This window comes from Typopeltis vanoorti, chromosome 22 (assembly GCF_054136105.1).
Source record: "Typopeltis vanoorti isolate ZY-2024b chromosome 22, IOZ_Tvanoo_1.0, whole genome shotgun sequence".
In the NCBI taxonomy this organism is placed as follows: domain Eukaryota; kingdom Metazoa; phylum Arthropoda; class Arachnida; order Uropygi; family Thelyphonidae; genus Typopeltis; species Typopeltis vanoorti.
In genome coordinates this window covers 5,571,125-5,596,835 of record NC_143570.1, presented here as the reverse complement: position 1 = coordinate 5,596,835, position 25,711 = coordinate 5,571,125, and the positions used below count along the sequence as shown (strand labels likewise).

General features: G+C 35.1%; 1 protein-coding gene across 1 annotated transcript in view; it reads left to right on the top strand.

The window, feature by feature from the left end:
* Window positions 1-25,711, top strand: part of LOC150094129 (uncharacterized) — a 244,865-nt gene that overhangs the window by 162,210 nt on the left and 56,944 nt on the right. The window contains exon 11 of the mRNA XM_090412408.1: window positions 14,499-14,596. Coding sequence (XP_090268534.1) covers window positions 14,499-14,596 — 98 coding nt within the window. The remainder of the gene's footprint in view (window positions 1-14,498; window positions 14,597-25,711) is intronic.

Genomic DNA, 25,711 nt, shown 5'->3' with positions numbered 1-25,711 from the left:
CATGTTGTTGTACTGCTTATTGTTAGTACAGAAGAATAATGAAAGCAATCAGAAAGAATAATACAATATTTTAGATTGGTTTTAGATCAGTCCACTTTAAAAGAAGGGAACATAATGTATGCATACATTATGTTTACTTCTTTTATAATGTATGCTCTCTTATATATATGCTCTTTTATAATGTATGTAATCTCTCCTAATGTAATCATGTCCTAAAGTTTTGGCTGGTTGCATTAAAATAACTTCACTCTTAATTATTCTTGCACAACACTGAAACATAATAGTTTGTATTCTTCTAAAAACAAAATGACACTTTGTGTGACTTTTTTTCTTGACTACTTGTATTAGAAACTATAACACATTTTAGGAATGTTAGTCAAGTGAGTAATATTTATTATCTGACTAGTTTCACCGATTTTTGCTATCGGCATCTTCAGGGATACAATTGGTAAGCGATATGAAAGTAACAGACTAGGTTTTAACTGACAGTTCTAATTCATACAAAATTAGTACTGTAATAAGTTTAGTTTAATGTGTGAGCAAACAAAGTTTGCGCCTGAAAGTATCTTCAGGACTGGGATAAGGTAGTGCAACACCAGGAAACTTGTTGCAAGGGTGGAGAAAGCTCTCTCATCACTCCTATCTCAGTATCTCCCATAATGCAAAGCACATCTTGCAGATATGTGTAATGCTATGCATTAAGGCAAGGGCCACTACCCATACCTTTATTGAGGTCTCGTCAGTGGGAGCCAGGCCCAGTAGTGGAGATACAAAGGTAGAAGCAATGAGAGGTCATCCTAACCTATAGAAGTTGCCAAAGGGTGTGCCACCTTATTATTAAATTACTCCGGATTCAGAGACAGATGTTGAGAGTATTATTTTGCTTGGTGTTGCACTACCTTACCCCAGTCTTGAAGATACTTTCAGGTGCAAACTTTGTTTGCTCACACTTGGATAAAGGATTAAACTAAACTTATTATAGTCTAACCAGTGAAAAATAAACTCTCAACATCTGTCTCTGAATCCGGAGTAATTTAATAATAAGGTGGCACACCCTTTGGCAACTCCTATAGGTTAGGATGACCTCTCATTGCTTCTGCCTTTGTATCTCCACTACTGGGCCTGGCTCCCACTGACGAGACCTCAATAAAGGTCGAAACCGGTATGGGTAGTGGCCCTTGCCTTAATACATAGCATTACACATATCCGCAAGGAGATGCGCTTTGCATTATTGGAGATACTGAGATAGGAGTGATGAGAGAGCTTTCTCCACCTTTGCAACGAGTGCCTGGTGTTGCACTACCTTACCCCAGTCCTGAAGATACTTTCAGGCGCAAACTTTGTTTGCTCACACTTGGATAAAGGATTAAACTGAACTTATTATAGTCTAACCAAGTGAAAAATAAACTCTCAAAATTAGTACTGTGCGTGAGACAATACGCGTGTTGTAGGTGCATGATTTATTTGTTGAGAGACATAATGTAATTGGCATGAAAGTTCATTTCTTTGGTGTTTAGTGATCTAATTAAAGTTTTCCAAATCTACGGTAGGATTAGACCTTGATTCTTATTTAGGTTTCCTGTTGAACAGGCGAGTATAGCAACTTCCTTGAAGGTTCTGGAATGGTAGTTCTCTTCTATATAGGGAATATGACTCTTATCCCACTGAATAAGATGGTTGGTAGTGGCAAAGTGGGAAGAAAGGCCTGAAATATCTTGTCTGTTACATAGGAGAAGCACATAGCCTATGTGCTTCTCCTATGTAATCCTGCTGGAGATTTGGAAAACTTTAATTAGATCACTAAACACCAAAGAAATGAACTTTCATGCCAATTACATTGTCTCTCAACAAATAAATCATGTACCCGCGACACGCGTTTTGTCTCACGCACAGTACTAATTTTGTATGAATTAGAACTGCCAGTTAAAACCTAGTCTGTCACCTTCATATCGCTTACCAATTGTATCCCTGAAGATGCCGATAACAAAAATCGGTGAAACTAGTCGGATAATAAATATTACTCACTTGACTAACATTCCTAAAATGTGTTATAGTTTCAAAAATGACACTTTCTTTTAGAAATTACAGAATTCTTATTGATTTGTAGAGCTTAGAAGAGAAAATAGTAGCTAGCATGAGGTAAGAAACAAGAACACATTATTAAGTGAGAGAATATAGTGAGAAGAAACATTTTTTGGTCCATGATAAGAGAAATACTTGATGAGAGCATGACTAAATCTTGTTTCCTGGTGAAAAAATTAATAATAGTGAAAGCACTCAGGATGAAAAAGGGTAAGGTGAATCAAGCAATGATCTTTCCATTCTCCTTTAGATAGTCCTGAGCTTTTTAATCAGAGTCCTTTTTTCACTTTCATGTTACTTTTAAGACAGATTGAGTGTTTCAAAGGCTATCCAGCCAGTTGAATTCTTCATGAAACTTCTTCACAGCCTCCCACGATGAGCCTTTTATCCTAGATATAGGAAGTTACTATATCAATTTCCCAGTGTTCCATCTCCTCTGACTTTTTGGTTATGCATTTATTATACATTATTTTTGCTTTGTCTTTATTTATTTCTAATCCCTTTTTTATTCTCTGCATTCAGTTCATTGATAATTTCTTTTCTTCTACGAGTTGACTAAAAGAACAATGTTATCAACAAATTGTAGGTTATTTAGTTTCTTTTCCATTCACTATAATTCCTCTATTTTTCCATTCAATATTTTAAAATATTTCTTCTAGGACTGCCCTAAATAGTTTAGATGAAATGATATTTCTTGTATAATTCCCTTTTTTTTACAAGAAATTTCATATTTGTTATTGATTTTGTAGATGCAGTTGAATTTTATATATGTGACAACTGTTTGAAGATGATGCAAAACTGGGGAGAGTGATGAAGAATCAAGCATATGTTGTAGTTTTACAGATGGACTTGAAGATTGTGTGAGTGGGCAAGTAAGTGTAACTGTCAGTTCAGTGTTGCAAAGTTCTGAAATTTAGTAGGCAACAATGGGATGCCAATTATATATTTGGTGGGGAAATTTTGGAAGAGATCAAGACAAAAGACCTGAGTGTGATGATGGACAAAGATCGTGTGGAAAGGTTTATGTGTTCATCACACATGTTGATTGGATTTTAACGATATAGATGCGGACACAGATTGATAAGAAAATAACTATTTATTAACTTAAACGCTAATATTTCGCTAGTATTATATCCAGCATCTTTAGAGCATACAAACAAAGTTTGTTACATTAGCGAGACGACTGCAATCTGGCGTAACACTGGGACCTAGTATGAGTAATTGTAGCCTGCAACACAAAGACTAAAGTCCAAATTAGGTGCCATCTAAGTTTAAAAAAAAAAAAAGATATTAATTTGGTCTTAGGATGACTGTCCCAATCTTTGGTAGATTTATACAGCCATACTTGTTAAGGTTTGGAGTATGTTTCAGGGCTTCTGTTGATTCCAGGAACAACCTCTCTGACTTGTCAAAGCTTCTATGCAGTACCTTTATTTTTTTCCAATTGATCTTGCGTGCAAGGGTATCCAAAGGATGGTCTTCCAGACCCGACTTGCCATAGCAAAAGTGTCGGATATATTTTTTGTGTTTACCTAGGCAGATGTCCACACTTCTTCCTGTCTGTCTATAGTAGGCTCGATGACATGAACAGGGCACTTCATAGACTTCTACATGCGATAAAGGAGAGAATCTGTCCTTAGGTGAATGGATGAGAGTTGCCAATTTCACATAAGGTTTAAATACAGTGCGTAGTTGGTGTTTGTTAACACCCTAGATATCTTTTCAGATGTACTTTTAATGTATGGGATAGTGATAGTTGTGTTGTAATCTTCTGTGGTAGATAGATAGTATTTTATCTATCTTATGGGGATTACAGCCATTGGTTAGGAAGGTGTGGCTCAGGTGAGAAAGTTCAGCAGTGAGAGCAATGTCATTGGAACAGATTGCTCTAGCTCTATGGGTTAGTATTTTTAAGATACCATATTGTTGAGAAGGGTGATGGTGTGATTGTTTGTGTAAATATCTCCTTGTATGTGTGGGTTTTCTATAAACCGAAAATGATAAGCAACCTTCTGGAAGATGATAAGTGTGTACAGAGCCTTCCATTGTAAAGTGGATTTTAGGGTGTTGGCTATTTAGATGCACTAAAAACGTATTCAATGTGTCTGGGCTATGTGGCCAAATGGCAGACACATCAACATAGCATAGCCAGAGACTAGGTTTGAGAATGGTTGTGTTGATAGCTAGCTTTTCCAGATGTTCTATGTAGAAGTTGGCTAAGGGAGGAGAAAGGGGGGGGGATCCCATAGCTGTCCCATCTAATTGTTTGTATATTTTCCCTTTCCATGTAAAATAACCTGCCTGTACTGTGAATTTAAATAGCTGAAATATATCAGGGGGAAATTGTGAATTTAGTAAGTTAAGAGTTTCAGTTAATGGTATCACCTCACCTCATATCACCTCATTATTTGTGAATAATGTGGTGTTACCAAAACTCACCATTAAGTCTGAGCTTTTTAAGGTATGGTTTTCTAAAATACTTTTTAGGTGGGTAAAATTTTTAACAAAAGAGAGAGAATTGTTTGTGCAAGTGGCTAGTAATTTGGCTAAATGTTTAGCAAGTTTATATGTGGGACTGTTTATGCTTTCTACAATAGGGCGTAAAGGTGTACCTTGTTTGTGAATTTTTGGAGCTCCATATATCCTGGGTGTTTTAACGTGGAGGGGTTTGAGTTTGTTGACTGTTTCTTTTGGCTAGGAAGTGAGTTTGTTCAATTACTTGCACACCTTATTCTTTTGTGAGTTGGTGGGATCTCAATCAATAATTTGATATGTTGACTGGTCTTGGAGAAGTGCATGCATTTTGCTTTCATATTCTGTTGTATCCATCACTACAGTTGCATTTCCTTTCTCTGATTTGGAAATGGTAATGTGGTTATTATTGCGTAGCTCTTTTAGAGCCATGATTTCTTTATGTGGGATATTATTTTTGGCAGTCTTAGAATGGATTAGGATGTTAGCCATGTCTAATCGAATATTATTGGCTATTGCTGGAGGCAGGTCGTATATCCCACATTCAATGGAAGCCATTATTTTGGCTTTTGGAACTTCTTTAGGAGTAACAGCAAAATTGTGTCCCCGACTCGTGGTTTCTTTGGTTAAGGTTACTGATGATAAGTTCACAATGATGCCATGTTGATGTAATTGCGGCCACTGCGTAGCATTAACATTGTTGGAGAATATTAAATTTCTTCTGGTGCTGGTTTTTAACTTTGGCAAATTCTTCGCTGGCTGTAGAGTCGGAGATGCTATCCAAGATATCCCATAGTTCCTGTTTCAAAATGTTAGATAGCATATCACATAGTGCACTGATAGAAGAATTTATTTTTGATATTTCTCGGCAAGTAGCATATAACTGTTCCCGTAATAGTGCTAAACTTGCTCTTTTATAAATACGTTGGGCTTTGGCCAAGTGAAACGTGTTCTTAATTTTTATACAGTTTGGTATTAAATTGGTATCTCGGCACCTTTTTAAGAAGGCTAACCTGTTCAGTTTCCGCGCCAATTTTACTTTCCACTTACCGAATTGTCGTGCCTTGTGTACGGTATTGTCTCCATGAAGTATACTTAATCGTGTGGAAAGGCTTATGTGTTTGTCACACATGTTGATTGGATTTTAAGAGTATAGATGTGAACACAGATTGATAAAAAAAAAAACTATTTATTAACTTAATTTATTATCAATCTGTGTTCACATCTATACTCTTAAAATCCAATCAACATGTGTGACAAACACATAAGCCTTTCCACACGATTAAGTATTCTTCATGGAGACTTGATATGAGGTGAGGTGATATCATTAACTGAAACTCTTAACTTACTAAATTCACAATTTCCCCCTGATATATTTCAGCTATTTAAATTCACAGTACAGGCAGGTTATTTTACATGGAAAGGGAAAATATACAAACAATTAGATGGGACAGCTATGGGATCCCCCCCCCCTTTCTCCTCCCTTAGCCAACTTCTACATAGAACATCTGGAAAAGCTAGCTATCAACACAACCATTCTCAAACCTAGTCTCTGGCTATGCTATGTTGATGTGTCTGCCATTTGGCCACATAGCCCAGACACATTGAATACGTTTTTAGTGCATCTAAATAGCCAACACCCTAAAATCCACTTTACAATGGAACTAGAAGCCAATGACTGTCTACCCTTCCTGGACGCACTTATCACACATCTTCCAGAAGGTTCCTTATCATTTTCGGTTTATAGAAAACCCACACATACAAGGAGATATTTACACAAACAATCACACCATCACCTTCTCAACAATATGGTATCTTAAAAACACTAACCCATAGAGCTAGAGCAATTTGTTCCAATGGCATTGCTTTCACTGCTGAACTTTCTCACCTGCGTCACACCTTCCTGACCAATGGCTATAATCCTCATAAGATAGATAAAATACTAAATGCTCCCAAAATAATTCTCTTTCCCCCCCCCCCCCCCATCTACTACAACAAAACTATCACCATCCCATACATTAAAGGCACATCTGAAAAGATATCTAGGATGCTTAACAAACACCGACTATGCACTGTATTTAAACCTCATGTGAAATTGGCAACTCTCATCCGTTCACTTAAGGACAGATTCTCTCCTTTATCAACCAATTGGTTGTAAAATAAATTGAGAGCAACAACAAATCTGTATATATGTATATTAACACCATGATTATACATATAAATTCCAACCTGTTGGTATGGAATGATTTCCAATACTAGCTGAAGGTTGCCTAGAGTCCTGAAGTATGCTGGATACTAAATATTAGGTAGGCTGAATGTGTGCCATCCAGATTATTGGAATTTTCATGTCACTGTTATTGTTGATATTTGGGTGGTTTATCAGAATTTCGCAGGCTTCCTTAAATTTTCTTTCATACCAAGTTTTTGTATGGTGTAAAGAGTGGGTACTTTTCCAGTTGATTTGGTGTAAGGTGGTGAGAACGTGATCTGAGAGGCCTGCTTCACCAAAATGGTTATATTTAATGTGTTTTATGTGTTCTTTCTTATGTATAGGGGTTGTACATCCTGTTTCACCACTGTACAGTAAGTTACAGGTGCAGTGGATGCAATGAACTCCAGGATGTGCCCAATGGGAGGAGAGGAGCCTTAGAGGAGTTGAATATGTTTTTAAGTTTTGTAGGTGGTTTAAAGGTGGCATTGAGATTATAATGGTGTAGGATTCTGTTGATTTTTTCTGATTACCCTTTAATGTATGGGATGGCTATGGTTTTACTGCAGTCTAGATTCTTTTTTGATGATGTTTTATGAAGTACTTTATTAATAGTATTTTTGTTATAGCCATTATTTATAAATGTGTCGCTGATGATTTTTAGTTCCTGTTTCAGAGCTTGCTGGTTAGAGCAAATTGTTATAGCTCTGTTTTGAAGGGTGTTAATGACTCCATACTTTTGTGATGGGTGGTGGTATGAATTAGCATGTATGTATTGGCCAGTGTGTATTGGTTTGCGGTAGATCGTGAAGGATAGACTGCCTGAAAGAAGATGTGTGACCAGTGTATCCAGGTACAGGAGAGAGAGTTCTGATTTTCAATTTCGATAGTAAATTGTATGCGTTCATGTTGTTTGTTCAGGTGGCTAAGGAATGTGTTTAGCATTTGTCGCCCATGTGGCCAGATAACAAACACATCATCAACATATCTAAGCCACACTATAGGTTTTAGAGTGGAGGAATCAAGAGCACTTTGCTCAAAAGTTTTCGTATAGAAGTTAGCAATTGGGGGGGGGGGGAGATAGTGGTGAGCCCATGGCCGTACCTTTTTGTAGGTAAAATTTATTTTGCCACACGAAGTAACCGGAACATAGTACATGGACAAAGAGGCTGTAATGTCAGGTAGAAATTTGTTCCGTAGGAGAAGAATTGCATCATTGATTGGGACATTTGTGAAAAGGGCAAAATGTCGAAACTGACTAATAAGTCATCTTTGTCGAGTGTTATGTTTTTAATTTTGTTTCTAAAGTGTTGTGCGTTCTTTATGTAGGAGGGGGGAATGACCTACCGACTCCTTGAGTGTTGACTCTAATTTCTTGGCTAAGTGGTAATTAGGGCTATCTATTGCTTCCACAATAGGTCGAAGCAGCACATTTTGTTTGTGTACTTTCGGGACATATATTCTGGGAGAGCAGGCATAATGGGGTATAAGTTTTTTAACCGTGTCTGATGGCCATGAAGTGACGGACTTAAGTAATTTCTCTGTTTTATTCTTTATCCTGTTTGTTGGGTTATAGGTTACTAGCTGATAGGTGCTGTTATCGGAGACTAGTTGATTCATCTGATGGATGGATGTTGACCTGTCAAGGACAACAGTGGCATTGCCTTTATCCAATTTTATTATAATTATGTCTTGATTGGTTTTCAATGACTTGATTGCTGCTAGTTCCATTTTTGTAAGATTGTTATGTATGGTTTTCTTGTTGTTCAGAACATTGCTGGTTTCTAATCGTATTTTATTGGCTATATTGTTGGGTAGGGACCTAATGCCTCTTTTTATGTGGCAAATAAACTCCAATTTATTGACTGTTTTAGGTGCTATTGCATAGTTAAGGCCTTTACCAAGTAGTGTAAGTTGGCCACTATTTAAGATGTGGTTTGATAACTGTTTTTAAACTTAATAACTTGATAACTATATTTAGAATCTAACTGTTAAACTATGATGCCATTTCTGTTTTATGTGATAGTTTCACATGTGATTAAATGGAATAAAATAATGCTACTACTTTGTAGCCAATCTGCATTAATTTAACAAAAATTTGGGAAGATCATTATTTTAACACACCTTTCAGTCCATAAGGCTAATTTAATATTTATCTAGTCCAGAGGGTACATGTTTAGACTTGGACTTTAATTCTCACTTTTGGTATGATTTGAATTGTTTCCACTAGTTATTGGAGGCTTAAAATGGCTTGAAAAGTTTTATGTTTAGTCTTAGCTGGTTTCCAGATTATGTAAAAAAAAAAAAAATTAAATTAAAAAAAATGTAAAAACATTACGTCGCCCTACGGAACCTACAGAACTATCATACTGTAGGTTTGCAAACTTTCACATGCAGCACTTACATTAAAGGAAGGCATAAAGTTCTACATTGTACTACCTGATTGGTGTTCTTGGTCATTGTCTGAAGATGAGTGTTTTCTAGATCATCTTTCATTTGATTTAAAGGTAAAGTAAATTAGCCTTTTCCATTGGATCTTTTGGTGGGTATCCAAAGCATGGTCTGCTAGTCCTGAGTGACAATAGTAATGGTAGCAGATGTTAATTATCCTGCATGTTTAACTATAGTAGGATAAGTTTCAACTGCAAGGTAGTGGTAGGCACCAGATAATTCTAGGGATTGTAGGAAATTTCCTAAAGATCTTTAGGAAAAAGGCCCTCAAACTTCACCAAAGCAAATGTAAGTTTGAATGACTAGTCCATGAAGCTGTTTCTGCCTTAATAAACTGTCTCTTCTTGTCTTATTAAGGGATGCCTCAATAGGACATCAGTTCCTTTTCAGTTAGAATTTGAATTGTTTCTGCTACAACCTAATTAAGTGCTGTGAGTTTTACAGTAGTTGTAATTTGTGTGCTGAAGATGCTGTTTGATATTCAACAAAATATTTATAATTCAGCAAATTTTTGTATAATTATCATCGTATTCCTCTGATATTGTTTATACCAATAAGCATTGCTATGAATGCTTATTGGTATGAATGTCTTGAGTATTGGTATGTATGTTCATAATTGTTGATTTGTTACATGGAGAATTACCATATTTATTATTATTATTATTATTATTTGACACCTCCAGGGAGTCCAAAGACTCATCGAGGGAGAGTGTGCCAACAGCATCGAATGATTGGTCCCCTTCCAACTACTAACCGCACTCAAACTTACTTAACTGAGTCATTAGTAGCAGAGGCTCTACCAATCAACCAACCTTTGCCAGCAAAGGTTGGTTGATTTATTATTATTATTATTAACTGGTAACTTCCATGGAGTCAATAGACTCATTGTGGGAGGCCCACTCAACCAGCAACATGTCTATTGTAATGAGCTTTGAAGTTACTTACACTACCTGCACTCACAATGCACTCAGGAAATGCATTCCACTCACTAACACCTCTCTGCATAAAAAATCTACTCCTCACTCCCTTCTTCACCACATCCCTATACAACTTCCAGGGATGGCCTCACATTCTTCCCATCTTAACATTCACTCTTTTTATTATTTCTTCTATATTAATCTGATAGAATCCCTTAACTAACTTGAAGGTCTCTATCATATCGCCTCTTTTCCTGCTATCCACCAACCTCTGTTATCCACATTTTATCAAACGCTGTTCATAACTGACACTCCAGAGTCCTGATATCACTTTGGTTATTCGTCTTTGGGTCCTCTCTAGTGTTTCCACATCATAATGACACATAATAATGACACATAAACTGGTCTATAATTGGAAATTTATGTTCTCGAACCATGCTTGTGGAGAGGTATTATTTTGCCTTCTTTCCATGCCTTAGGAACTTGACCCACTGCAAGACTCTCATTAAATAACCAGCACAAGAGCACAGCTAACTTTTTTGCATGTTCTTTAAAAATACATGGTGATATGTCTTCCATTTCTACAGCCTTATTAACATCTAGCCTGAGCAACACTTGATATGCCTCGAATTCTTTCACCTTTTAATTCTAATTCTTGATTCCCTTCTACATGTTGCATAGCATCATTCATGCCACTGTGATATATACTGATGAAGTGTTCATTAAATAATTCCACTATATCATTTGTTATGGTTACTCTGCTACCATAACTATCCACCAGCATCAACCTGTCATAATTATTTTTCCTCTTGCTTGCTACATAGCAAAATCTGAAAACACACCCCAACTCAACATCACCAGAGTTGAAGATCAGTACTATGAACATAAGAAACCTGAATGGCAAAGAAATGGAGCTAGCTAAGGAATTAGATAAGTACCAGATCGACATAATAGAGGTGACTGAAACAAAAAAGAAAAAAACTGGTGAGATATTTCTGAGCAATAAATACAAAAAAGTCTTACAGTGGCTGCATTGCATAATTCAGAAGGCCTGGACAGAGGGACGAATTCCTGATGATTGGAGTAGAGCTCTCATAGTACCCATATATAAAAAGGGAAAAAAAACTGAATGTGATAATTACAGAGGTATTTCCCTACTGAGTAAGATTTATGCAAGTATATTTGAGAAACGGTTGAGAAGAATTGTGGAAGAAAAGCTTGGTGAAGAACAAGCTGGATTCAGGCCAAATAGAAGCTGAGAGGATCAGATCCTCACTTTATGACTAATAGTTGAGAAATCATGGGAATATAACAAAGATCTGTATTTAAGTTTTGTCGATCTGGAAAAGGCATGTGACAAGGTGCCAAGAGAGAAGCTATTCAATACGCTACAGTTATATGGTGTCAATGGGGCATTATATCAAACAATACTTAGTCTTTATTTGAGTTGTAAGTCAGCAGTTAGAATTGAAGGAAGTACAGGAAGTTGGTTTAATGTTAAATCTGGTGTGAGACAAGGATGTACATTATCCCCTCTGTTATTTATTATCTATATGGATCACATTATGAAGGAAAGTGGTATTAAACATGATATCAAAAATGAATATGTTAATGTCAGCTCTTTGCTTTATGCAGACGATGTTATGTTTCTAAATAAATCCGTTACAAGTCTACAAGATTCTCTGACTAAATTGAATAACTGTTGTAATAGATATGATATGAAGGTCAGCAATAAAAAGACAAAGAAAATGAAAATAGGCAGAATCATTGAAAATGTCAACTGCATTGTGAATGGAGAACCTGTGGAACAAATAAAATATTTCAGCTGCTTAGGCACAATTTTTAGTGAAGATGGTAAATTAAATATGGAAATAGACAACAGGATCAACAAAATTTATTCCATAAATTCATATGGAATAAGAGAGAAATTAGTCGGAACACTAAATTAGTTGTTTACAAAACAGTGTTCAAACCAGTTTTAACTTATGAATCTGAGAGCTGGGCCAGAAGTAAAACACTTTACCAAAGACTAGAGACAGCAGATATGAGAGTTAGAGGGGTGAACAAATGGCATCAATGGCAATATCATATTAAAAACAAGGATATTAGGAAAGAACTTGACATTGTCAGCATCCAGAAATGTGTTAGCAGAGCTAATCTCAGGTGGTATGGTCACTTAAACAGAATGGGCGAGGAAAGATTAGCAAAACAAGTGTTCTCTGCCAGGTTGGCAGGAAAACGACCCAGAGGAATACCAAAATAGAGGTGGATTGATATGGTACAAAGTGCCTTAGACGATAGAAATATAAAATCTGATAATGTTGAAGTCTTGACAAGTAACAGACTGATTTGGAGGAAAATTATAGATTGAAAGTTAGTAATGATGTAAATTTTTCATGTAGTACTATCATATCCTGTACACCCCTTGAGGGTACATGGCAGGAATTTAATGATGATGATGCTGCATAGCAGAAAAATCCCTCAGATTAGCTTTGACTTGACTGGCCAATCTTCTCACATATTCTACTTTTTTTTTCTAACCATGCTTGTCGCTTTTCTTTCCTTGCTTTATATTCTTCATGCATCTGTTCACTGTGAACTTTCTTGTACCTCCTCCATAATAACTTCTTTTGTAACACTGCTTACTTGATTTCACCGTTCATCCATCTCACCCCTACTCTATTTATTCACTTAACTCTTGGTATACAGTTATGCATTATTTGTGTTAGATACTGCCTTACATTTCCCAGGCACTGTTTAACATCTTTCCTACACAATTCATGAACCCAATGTATTGATGCTAGTTGATTACGGAGCTTCTGATAATCACCCACCTTATAGTTTCACATATAGACCTTCTTGATAACAACTTTTTCCTGTTTGACTACCTTCCAAACCAATACCTTATGATCACTTTCACCAACAGGTGGCAGTGTTGATACCTCATTCGCAACCAGATCCTGTGAGGATATCACCAAATCTAACACTGATAAACCTTGTGCTGCTTCCATCACATGCTGCTGCAGATAGTTAACCCACAGAAACTCAACACATTCACTCTCCTTGTTACTATACACTATGTTTTCTTTCCTATCCACATTCCTATAATTAAAATCTCCCATTAGGATCATCTTCCTTTTACTTGATCAGCTAATTTGTTTAAACATTTCACAATTAATACTCTCCATATTCCCTGGCCTATAACAGCATCCTATTAGATATACTATTCTGTTGATCTCAACTTCACACCACACAGCTTCAAAATCTTCACATATACTACTATTTTCCACTTCAACTCTTGAAGGACACCATTCCTCTGCTACTATAACAATACTCCCCCCTCCTCTCCTCATCTTTCTATCCTTTTGGAAAATTCTATATCCTACCATTTCAAGTCAGTATATCATTCTCATTCAACCAGTTTAAAGGTATAAGGGACATGATCCATATTCTGGGAGGTATATCAGACTGGAAGAGCATATACCATGGTCCACTGCTCCAGTCTAGGTTCTGTTTGCCTTGATTTGTGCCATTTGATGTTTTTTATTTATTTATTTTATTTTTATACAAAGGTTTGTGTGCTTACAGCATTCCTGGAAATTCATGCACACAGCTTTCTACACATCGTGAAAAAATGTATGGGTATTGCTTGACTTTTAGCATCTTCAAACTTGGATGATTCAGATATGTTATACTAAGTAAAGTAAGCAGCCTTTTTGAGCTTTGGTTCCTCTCATTTATTGTTTTATTAGGTTTGTTCAGTACCGTCTATAGCCTTCCACTTCTTCAACACATTGCTAATTGCTGCTGTAGTAAATCTACATTCATTTTTTACAAAAGACATTTGACTGTAATTTCTTTTTGAAACTGTTTATCTCTTTCATGTGCTCAGCATTTAGAATACAAAATCAAAATGATGTTTCAGTAAACTGCCAATGTCTGTTATAAACATAGAATTTGTGTTTTGTTGTCATATCCATTTTCCTTGTGATCAGAAAGGTGTTCAATGATTTTTGATGGATGTATGTGTGTGTGTAGGTAGATAGATAGTTAGAGAGAGAATTGGGAGAGGGCAGCAAAGTGATAGATCAGAATAAGTTGTTTTATGTTTAGCCTTTGGTGCTTTAAAATACCCCCCCCCCCAATTATAAAGAATGTTTTTGCAAAAGTTGGACTTGAATCTAGAATATTTGCAAGTAGTAGGCCACTAAATGGAGAACCTTTGACTATCATAAAAACATTATATCATCACAGCCATGTTTGTCACAAAATTAAACTTTTTTTCCTTATATAGAGAAAGGCAATTAAAGATATATGGACACAATTTGTTCATTGACTTTTGTATAATTTTTTATTTTTATTTTAAGGAGATTTAGGTACTGAACCTACCGAACAGCCAACCTGGAAAACGCATGTTAAAGCAGATGCTTTGCAGCTAAATAATTTCATATTAAATTCTGGACAAGTGAGTATTTATATCGTTTTTTTTTTTTTTTTTTTTCCCCTCGTGTTTTGAAATTAATGTCAAGATGAATGTTAATCTAAATTTCAAAATTTAATATTATAGCAATGTCTAACCAAGAATAAGTGCACATAATCACTTCAGATAATATTTCAAGTTGTTTTCATCTCTACTTAATTTGAAGACTGAATCTTAAAATCTTCATCATGAAAGTAGAATTATTAAGGAAAACAGATAGAAGGCTATATTTTCTAGCCATTTAATGAAAGTCTTTTTTAATTATACTTTTTGCATACTGAACGATTCCTTTTGAATGTCATGAGGTTATTTATTGTAGCCTACTCATTGCCATCTATCAAGTCTATTCACATATTACTGTTTCATATTATCATCTAACACAAAAAGCACAGGTCATCAGAAACATCAAGTTATCCATGGGAAAAATATTTACAGCTATATCTTCAATGTGTGTTTTGAGATACTAGAGCAACTTAATGTAAAGTCAACTTTTCTTTGCTCATGTTTAAATAAAATGATAACGAAAGTAAGAATATTAATTTCTTGTCAAGTATAATTTACTTTCTTGCTCAACAGGAAAAAGCTTGTTACGTTTTTTTCTAATCTAGAATATTGTAATAATATGGCAATGAACCATGTTGTTTCTTATATATGGACACATAACTTTTGTTGAGTTTTCTATCTGTATCACCATGGGTCTACTTCCCACTGATGAGGATACATGTCTTCAGAATACAGTAGTACAATAATATTAGGTGATCACTATTCCCTAAACAACTGAATACTGGGACCCAGAAAGAAAAGAAAGTAGTGGATATACTAGTGGAAATAGTATGGATATCGTCTTCTTTGAGTATAATTTCCTATCGGAGGTCTGCGACCAACTCGGCAAATTTTGAGCAATCCTCACCCACTCTGAACAGTCCTTCAGAGCTCATGCCAGTCCACTGACTGATGTCTGCCAGCCAAGATTTTCTTCATCTTCCTTGTCTTTCTCTTCCATGAAATATGGATATAGATAAGAGAATAATTATTTCATTGCATGTCTTGACAGGTAAAGTGAAGTTATATATACATCCAATTCTCCCTTTACATGGTAGATTGGTTCCAGACATGAAAGCCCAATATGAACAATAAGTTATTTTCAAACAAAACACACACACACACACACACATATATATATTTATATATATGTTAAAGATACCAAGCTATTTTTAATGCTGGTTTTTACTCCATTTCCCAAGTAAGCAAACAGACAAACAAGTCAAGTTTGCACCTGCACGTATTGCAAGTCTGGATGACCCTCAGAGTAGTGCAAGTCAAGGCAACTCATGGTAAAGGTAGAATAAGCTCTGATCACTATTCTTAATATTTACCCTTAAAGCACAGCCCATCTCCTTGAGGAGATGTATGATGCTATGTATTAAAGGCAAGGGGCCACTACCCAGACCGGTTTCGACCTTTATTGAGGTCTCATCAGTGGGAGCCAGGCTAGAAATACCAAGATTTTAGTAATACCATGAGTTACCATGAGTTTTACCATGAGTTGCCTTGACTTGCACTACTCTGAGGGTCAGCTAGACTAGCAATACGTGCAGACGCTAACTTGACTTGTTTGTCTGTTTGCTTACTTGGGAAATGGAGTAAAAACCAGCTTTAAAAATAGCTTGGTATCTTTAACATTTATTATACCCAACGTAAAATTCTTTCTACATTTATATCTTATCCTGAGATTTTTATTTAATAAGGTTAAAACACCTTATGGTAACTTGTTCTGGTAAAATACTTATAAGCTCTGTATTACTAAAATCTTGGTATTTCTATCCTGGCTCCCACTGATGAGACCTCAATAAAGGTCGAAACCAGTCTGGGGGTAGTGACCCCTTGCCTTTAATACATAGCATCATACATCTCCTCAAGGAGATGGGCTGTGCATTAAGGGTAAATATTAAGAATAGTGATCAGAGCTTATTCTACCTTTACCATGAGTTGCCTTGACTTGCACTACTCTTTGAGGGTCAGCTAGACTTGCAATATGTGCAGGCGCAAACTTGACTTGTTTGTCTGTTTGCTTACTTGGGAAATGGAGTAAAAACCAGCTTTAAAAATATCTTGGTATCTTTGACATTTATTATACCCAAGGTAAAATTCTTTCTATACACACACACACACACACACACACACACACACACACACACACACACACACACACACACACACACACACACACATCTCTTAGTGAGATGTGCTTTATATTATGGAAAATACTAAGAATAGTGATCAGAGCTTTACCCACCTTTACAATGAGTTGCTGTGATGTTGCACCACCTTTAGAATTGAACTACGTTTCAGGCGCAAACTTAACTGTTTGCTTACTTGGGATTAGGAGTAAAATAACCAAGTTTATAAAATTACTTGGTAACCCTAATATATATATATATATATATATATATATATATATATATATATATATATGCATCTCTTAAATAAAATAGTGTGTCGCTAATAAAACATAAATTCGAAAAGGTCCAAATACACTCACACATATGGTTATTAGTTAAATTTTATTTGCCATCACTTTCTGACAGTAGCTGCATTCTTTGGTGTGAGACTGGAATTAAATCACTTCCATCACTTGAAACACTATGGCCATCCTGTTCATACTGCAAAAGCGAAACATTTTCTTCAGTAAAAGGAACTAAATTAGCACTAATTTCCAATAATTCTGAAGGTTGATTTTTTTTTTTTTTTTTTTTTTTTTTTTACCATGAACTCTATAATTAATTGTTGAAATCCTGTTTTGAACTAGATCTTTGAATAATTATTCATATCGCACCACACACGACATCAGTTCATGTTTAATCTGTTCAGCTCATTCAGTATTTGGATCATGTGTAAGAAAACGATTTTGCAATTTTACTAGCCGTTTGAAGCCCTTTAATTAATCCTGCAGTCAGTAGAATCTCATCATCATCAGTAACAGCCTTGTCAACCATCAATTCTTCAATATCTGCAGATGAAAAATCATCAAATCCTGCTCTGCCAACTGCATGTGCTAATCTGATGATATTGGGATATTCAGTTGAATGCAAAGGTATATGGCTTTTCTTTTTCACACACTCACTCTGGCCAAGTAGCTTTCCAGCATGCATTTAAAGTTGATGGTTTCAATTCTGATAATGCCAACTTAGCAAGTTTGATGCAATCCAAAATAGAAAATTTCTTCCTCACATCAATAACTGTAAAGTCCAGATTTTTTTCCCATCAAATAGCATTTAACTTTTGGAACGAAACATTGATGAAACCATTCATTAAAAATTTCTTTTGTAACCCAACCATTTTTATTTGCCTTCCAGCACTGGTAATATGTTAAAATCCACGCCTTTCATTGCCTGCAGTCTTAGGGATCGATTAATGAGTAATGGTTTTAATATACAATCTCCTGAAGCATTGCTGCAAAATTATAGTCACATGATCCGTAGCTGCTTTAAAGCCACCAATACTTTTTGTGATTTTGCTATATAAGTTCTACTTGGCATTTGTCTACATTCTATTGTTTAGAGCAGTGTTTCTCAACCTGTGGTCCGCAGGCAGACTTAAATTAATTAAATAAATATATATTTTTTAGTGATCTAACCAAAACAAATTAAAATTGAATAAGTAAGTAAAAATTATTGAAATCAAATGGAGACTTAAAAACCAACAAATAGCATCAGAATGTTCAAAGGTGGATGCCATAAAACAGTACGGTTGTTCACTTCACCCCTCTTTTATTATTCATCATTCTGTCGCTAAATTTGTAGTGCAGAGTGACGAATAGTAAAAGATGGGTGAAGTGAACAACAATATAATTTTATTGCTTCCCCCTTCCTTTGCTATTTTGTCAGATTTGAAGTGAACATGTGTTATCCACATTTCAACCAATTGCTTGTTGTTTATTGATTTTTATTATTGAAGGTTTCCTTCCTTCATCCAAGGCTCGGTATATCTTCAGAAGTGCTAAGTGATACTTGGACAAAGTGTGTCGTGATTTAACCCCAGTATTTATATATTTATATTTTTTCGAAAACGTTTTTTAATAATGGAAAAGTGGCTTAGAACTAGGATTTTGAAAAGAAGAGCAAATGAAACAGATGATGCTAACAATAATTGTAATGCACATGTTGTAATGGCGAGTAAATCTGATACTATTAAAGTAGAAGAAACAAGCATTTCAAAGAAAAAATACAGTAGTAAATATAACAGTTCATATTTGGAATTCGGGTTTACTTGGTGTGGAGATGAAAGCGAACAGAAACCTCAATGTGTTTTGTGTTATGAAGTGTTGTCGAATGAGTGCATGAAACCTGTGAATCTCCAAAGACATTTAGAAACTAGACATTGTGATGTGAAAAATAAGCTGACTGAATTTTTTCAGCGACGCTTAGGGACATTAAATCATGGGAAAGATGTTATTTCGGGCCATGGGTTCCATTAATAGCAAGACACTGGAAGCATCCTATCTCTTAAGTTTGTGCATAGCGAAAACAGGGAAACCTCATTCTATCGGGGAAAATGTATTACTTCCAGCTATAAAAGATGTGGTAAAAACTATGTTTGGTAACAAGTTACTAAAAGATGTTGATTTGATTCCTCTTTCAAATGACACTGTCGATCACAGAATTAATGATGTGGCAGGTGGCATGAAATCTCAGTTAATCGAAAGAGTTAAGAAGAGCCCTTATTATGAGTTACAAATAGACGAGACTACCGATGTTACAAATGATGCGCAGTTAATATGCTACGTAAGATACGTGCATGATAACAACATTCATGATGATATTCTGTTTTGTAGAACTTTGCCATCCTGAACAACTGGAAAAGAAATATTTCATGCTCTCAATAAGTACATAATACACAAAGGGATCCAGTGGGGAAAATTTATAGGCTTCTGTTTGGATGGAGCTCGTGCCCTTACAGGCAGGCATAGTGGGTTGACTGAAGTTGACCATAGAAACAAGGTCAAGGAAGTAGCTCCGGATATGAATCGGGTATATTGTTTCATACATAGGGAAGCGTTAGCCTCCAAAGGAATGCCACCAGAATTTAAAACTGTACTATACAACGCTGCAAAGCTAGTTAATTTTATTAAAGCTCGACTGTTAAATAACAGGTTATTTTCAGTACTCTGCAATGAAATGGGCAGTGAATGTATACAGTACAACTTTTGCTTCATTCTGAAATTCGCTGGCTTTCCAGGGGCAAAGTACTAACAAGATTATTTCAATTAAGGCAAAAAGTTTTATTATTTGTAAATGAACGTAATTCTGATTTTGCATCACTCCTTGTTGACGAAGCATGGTTATCAACACTATCCTATCTTTCAGACATTTATTTGAAATTAAACGAACTAAATCTCTCCCTTCAGGGGAATTCTTTAACTGTTCTGGATACCTACGAAAAAATAAAGGCATTCCAGAAAAAACTGGTTTTATGGATTAATTATGTAATAGACAGACAATTTTGGAATCCTTTTTAGTGGAAAATTATATTTTTGTTGATTCTGAGTTTCTGGAAGGGGTTTGTGACCACCTCAAAAATCTGAAACGAAATTTTGAAACATATTTTCCGAATAACTTTTATAAGAAATTTCTGTGGGTTTGCGATCCATTTCAGGCTTGCTGTTACGAGAACGACCTTTCATTATTGAAAAAAGAACAGTTAATTGAGCTTCCAAGTAACAGTGGGCTTAAAATGTAATTCCGTGATTTTGGTTTGCCTCGATTTTGGATCTCTGCCTTCAGTGAGAAGTGAATTTCCCGAATTATCTGAAGAAGCACTGAAAATTGTCATGCATTTTTCTACAACCCATCTTTGGGAGAAAAGATTTTAATCGCTCCTTCAAATAAAATCAAAATACAGAAATCGTCTTAGTGTGCATGCCGATCTTTGACTGAAGTTGACCAATATTGAGCCAGATATCCAGCAACTCTGCAAGGGCCGAGAAGCTCAACCATCTCATTTAAAGTAAGTAGTAGCATAAGTATATCATATTATTTGTTTAATTAAAATCAAAACTTTGTTCAATGATGATACATTTTTAATCGTTTACTTCCAAAATTGTTTCCATATGTATTCAAAACATGCTTTTAGATTGATTATGTTATAAATGGCCCAGGTTTTCCAAAATGTTGGTAATTCCTACATAGGTTTTTTTTAAAAAAAATTACAAAAAGTCAAAACGACATATAGGGAAATAAATTAAAAACACTGTTTATTTTTGAAGTAAAACTTTAATTCCAACATTCTAAAATGTTATTTTTCTTGCTTTACTGTTCACAAAATCCTCGATGACATTGTTGAAGTCTATTTCATCACTCAGTTGCTGTTTTATAGACAGTATAGCAAGATTTCTTAAATGCCAAAAATGTGCCGTCCCGGGGTGATCCCCCCCACCCAGCTACGCCTCTGTAACTCACTGGTCCGTAGAATTGTTTTATGCATTTTGCTGGTCCTTGGGCTTAGAAAGGTTGAGAAACGCTGGTGTAGAGTAATCCCTGATATTTAAAACATCAAGGGGGGGGGGGTTCCCAAAAATTCAAGTTTAAGTACATATGTATCCTACTAGGAAATGATAATTATAATGGAAATACCCTTTTTAACAGAACTGAATTCAAACAGAAATTTTAAAAATAAGTGCCATTTGAACCGTATTAAATCAAAATATACAGTGTAACAATAGAATTGCTTTTGTTTTCTAAACCATGTAAAAAAAAAAAAAACATAAAACAAGAATTAGCTGTATTTCATTTACTAAAATGTGAAATACACTGTGAAAAGTATGAATATGAAATGATTAAAAAAAAGTGGATATTTATAATTCAGTTACTGTGAACGATCTTAGCAATTGTGTGTATGTGTGTGTGTGGGTTGTGATTGAAATACTTTAAAATAAACAAAAAATTTAAATCAGTTCCACATAGGACATGTCTCAGATAATTTCACCATATGTTTTATAACAGTTAAGAAACTGGATTATTATTAGCAAAATGAGCTGTCTATAAATAATAACAGTAATAATAATAATAATTTGTTTCATTTTTCAACTGCAAGTTCATTTGAAATACTGCTGAATATAAATTTGTGATGCTTTAAAAATTAGCCTCAAAATAAGAATGTAATGCAATTTAACATAATTTCTTGTTAAAAAAAAAAAGCAGAAAAAGTTGTTCACAAACAACAAGAGTGAACAACTTGTTAGATAGGATAGGAGAGTGTATCTAACTTTGTAGGAATAATGACATGAATATTTCCATATATCGGAATAGTGCAAAAAAAAAAAATGTAATGTTCAAACCATATTTATTTTATTTTATTTTATTTTATTATGGCAACATGTGAACTTAATGATTTTGAAGTAAATGGGGAGAAAATGGTTGCAGTTAACAATTTTTTGCTCCTAGGATCCCAAATTGATCAAGATAGTTATTGTACTGAAGAAGTTAGAAGAAGATTATTACTCAGAAAGAAAGCAATGACAAATTTAAGCAAGCTCTTTAAATATAAAGATATTAGCCTCGCAACAAAAATCAAAATCTTGCAAGCAATGGTATTCCCTGTGGTACTGTATGGATGTGAAGGTTGAACCCTGAGAAAGTGTGAAAGAAGGAAGATAAATGCATTTGAATTATGGATTTGGAGATGCTCAATAAGAATACCATGAAACTGCAAAGCAAACCAATAAATCAGTGATAAACAGAATAAAGCCAGATTGCTCCCTCGAAGCTATGATTATCAAGCAAAAATTGTCATACTTCGGACATATTATGAGCAAATGACAGTCTGGAGAAGAAGATGATACTTGCTAAAGTTGATGGAAGCAGGAGAAGAGGAAGACCAAGAATTAGATGGGTGGATGGAGTTAAAGATGCAACTGGAATGCACTTGGAAATTCTAAAAGATATGGTCCGGGACAGATCTGAATGGAGAATGTATGTTCATAGAATCACCAGGAGTCGAAAATGACTCAATGGTTCATAACAATAACAAATGCAATTTAACATAATTTCTTGTTAAAAATAGCAGAAAAGTTGTTCACAAACAACAAGAATGAACAACTTTTTTAGATACAAGAGTGTATCTAAATTTGTAGGAATAATGACATGAATATTTCCATATATCGGAATAGTGCAAAAAAAAAAAAAAAAAATGTAACATTCAAACCATATTTATTTTAATAAATGTTGATTGATAGCATCTTTTTTTCAGAATGTTTTAAAATAACTTTTTAACACAAGCTTTGGAAATTAGTGCAAAAATAAGTTCTATGATATTTTCAGTAACAAATCTTTCAACGTGAATATATCTCATAGAAACAATCAAAATTTTTCTTGGAATTCTGTAATAGAGGAAATTCCAGTAAAACATTTCACTCTTCAAGTCAAGAGGTCATAAAGGTTGCAACTCTGCTACGTTTGAGTTAATGTCATTCTTATAATTTCCGATGTTCACTTGACAAAAATAGCAAAAAAAATAGTCATATGCACTTTTTTTTCAAAAAGCAACCAATAACATTATAAATAACCTTTCATCCTAAACCTTGATGAAAAAGAAAAATATGACATATTTTTCTTATTATTGTTATTTGGTACTTTCTTGTAGTACAAAGAAGAAATCACTGCACTTTTGAAAAATGCATTTACTGCTAGTTTAGATAGGCCATTTTGAAGTAGCTATATTTTATTACTATTTTATACTGAAATGTGTTTATGTTTCTAACAATTGTATATTGAATGGTTTTGAAAAGAAATTATCTGAAATATTTGCAGGTTGAATAGGTTGATAACCCCCCCCCTAAAAAAAAAAAAAGGTGAATGCTTATGTATGTATTACATATGCACCTTTTTTTAAAAATCAAATCCTTCTTTGTTTCCAAGAAAAATGTATCAAACAGTTTATAATTTTTCTATAATAAAAGTGAAACTAATTATTATAAATTAAGAAATAATTATTTTAACATAAATACTATATCAGCATCATCCTGTAATAGAAATATCTATTTCTGTTTAGGATGTCTGCTAATCAATCTGAAAACAAAACAAGACATTACGATAAAAGCCAGGAGGCTATTTTTCCGGTGGCGTAAATTAAGTTAAGGGGATAATAAATCCCTCATTATTTTAAAGCTGGATACGAAACTCGGAGATCGAATTCTATTGAAATCTAAGAGTTTCATGCCGAAGAGCTATCGGCGAGTCCAAGTGTAAGTCAACACCTGGGTAGTACAACACTAGGGCAACTCGGAACAAAGGTGGAGCAAGCTCCGTCACTATCCTTAATATTTTCTCATAATGTAAAACGTATAAACGTATGTGAAATGTAGTAATAATAATAATATATGGGTACACTGGTCTGGCAAGTTGTTAGTAGGGGTATATGTAAGTTCGGTTCACTTAAACCTTGGTATTCCAGGTCTACCTACTCACTGATGACACCTCAATAAAGGTTGAAACCGGTCTGGGTAGTGACCTCTCCTCATAATGTAAAACAGTAATACATCTCCGAGGAGCTGTGTTTTACATTATGAGAAAATATTAAGGATAGTGACGAAGCTTGCTCCACCTTTGCTCTGAGTTTCCCTAGTGTTGTACTACCCAGGTGTTGACTTACACTTGGACTCGCCGATAGTTCTTTGGCATGAAACTCTTAGATTTCGATCTCCAAGTTTCGTATCCGGCTTTAAAATAATGAGGGATTTATTATCCTCTTAACTTAAAACAAGACATTGTTGATGCCTTCTGCACTGCTTTATTATTATTATTATTATTATTATTATTATTATTACGGGCAACTCCAGGGAGTCATTAGACTCATCGAGGGAGGCCCCAAATCATTTTCATCACAACTATTCGACATTCATACAGTATCTATCATACCTCGCCTTAAACTCATTCACTGTCACAGCATCCACCACAGACTCAGGGAGCGCATTCCACTCATTCACTACTCTAAAAGTAAAGAACCCAGCTCTAACACCTTTACTAACCACACTTTTGCCCAGTTTCCATGGATGTCCCCTAGTCCTCCCACAACCAGCCCTGTTCTCAAAAATATCTTCTGAATTAATTTTATAGAAACCCTTCAGTAATTTGAATGTCTCAATCATATCTCCCCTCCTCCGCCTATCAACCAATTTTTGCAACCCACAAATCCTCAACCTGTTCTCATACGGTTCATTCCACAGACCTGCTATCATCTTGGTCACTCGCCTCTGGATCCTCTCCACCTCCTCCCCATCAAGAAGAAACCTAGGTGACCAAATCTGAGCACAGTAGTCGAGATGAGGTCTTATCAAGGCTCGATACAGAGGAACAATAACCTGCTTGTCTCTGCTTGTCAACGTATTCTTCAGCAACCAAGTGATTTGATGAGCTGATTTGGCCACTTTTGCAATGTGTCCCCTAAATTTCAATTCATTATCCACCAACACTCCTAAATCTCGTGCCTCATCAATTTCGAGGCTTTTTAGTGTGGCTTCTGTGAGAGTAATCTAAGCTTTTAGCCTTTTCCTCTAGCTGAGATGATTATTATCTAATATTTCTGTGGCACAGCTTATTTTAGAAATGACAACTAAGCAGCAGTAACACTACTATTGAACTTTTTTTTTTGTGGCATACATATAAACAGTTTTTATATGCTGAAAATATAGCACAGTATTTATAAAACTTAGAATGATTTCAGCAAACAGCTGATTGTAGATTGCAAAGAAATAGTCTGGAATATGAAAAATAGAGCCTCTGTAGCTCATTCAGTATAGATGAAGCCCTTTGGTCAGAAAGACCTGGATTCAGTTCCCTTCCAAGATGTGAGCCCCGTGAACACACACTTCTACAGTCATAAAAATTGCTTCCATCAGACTCTGCGACAAGCCATTTGGGGTTTTGTACAGTTGCATAATCATAGTAGACCCTGCACCAAGTAGGAAAAAACTGCTATAAAGGAAGTCTGGAATATGAAGTACCTGCTTTGACAGATACAACAATATTATTGCCTTATTTCTTTTGTCAAGATGGTAAAACGAAGTAAAAGATTTTTAATACTGTCTGTGATGTTTATAATTCA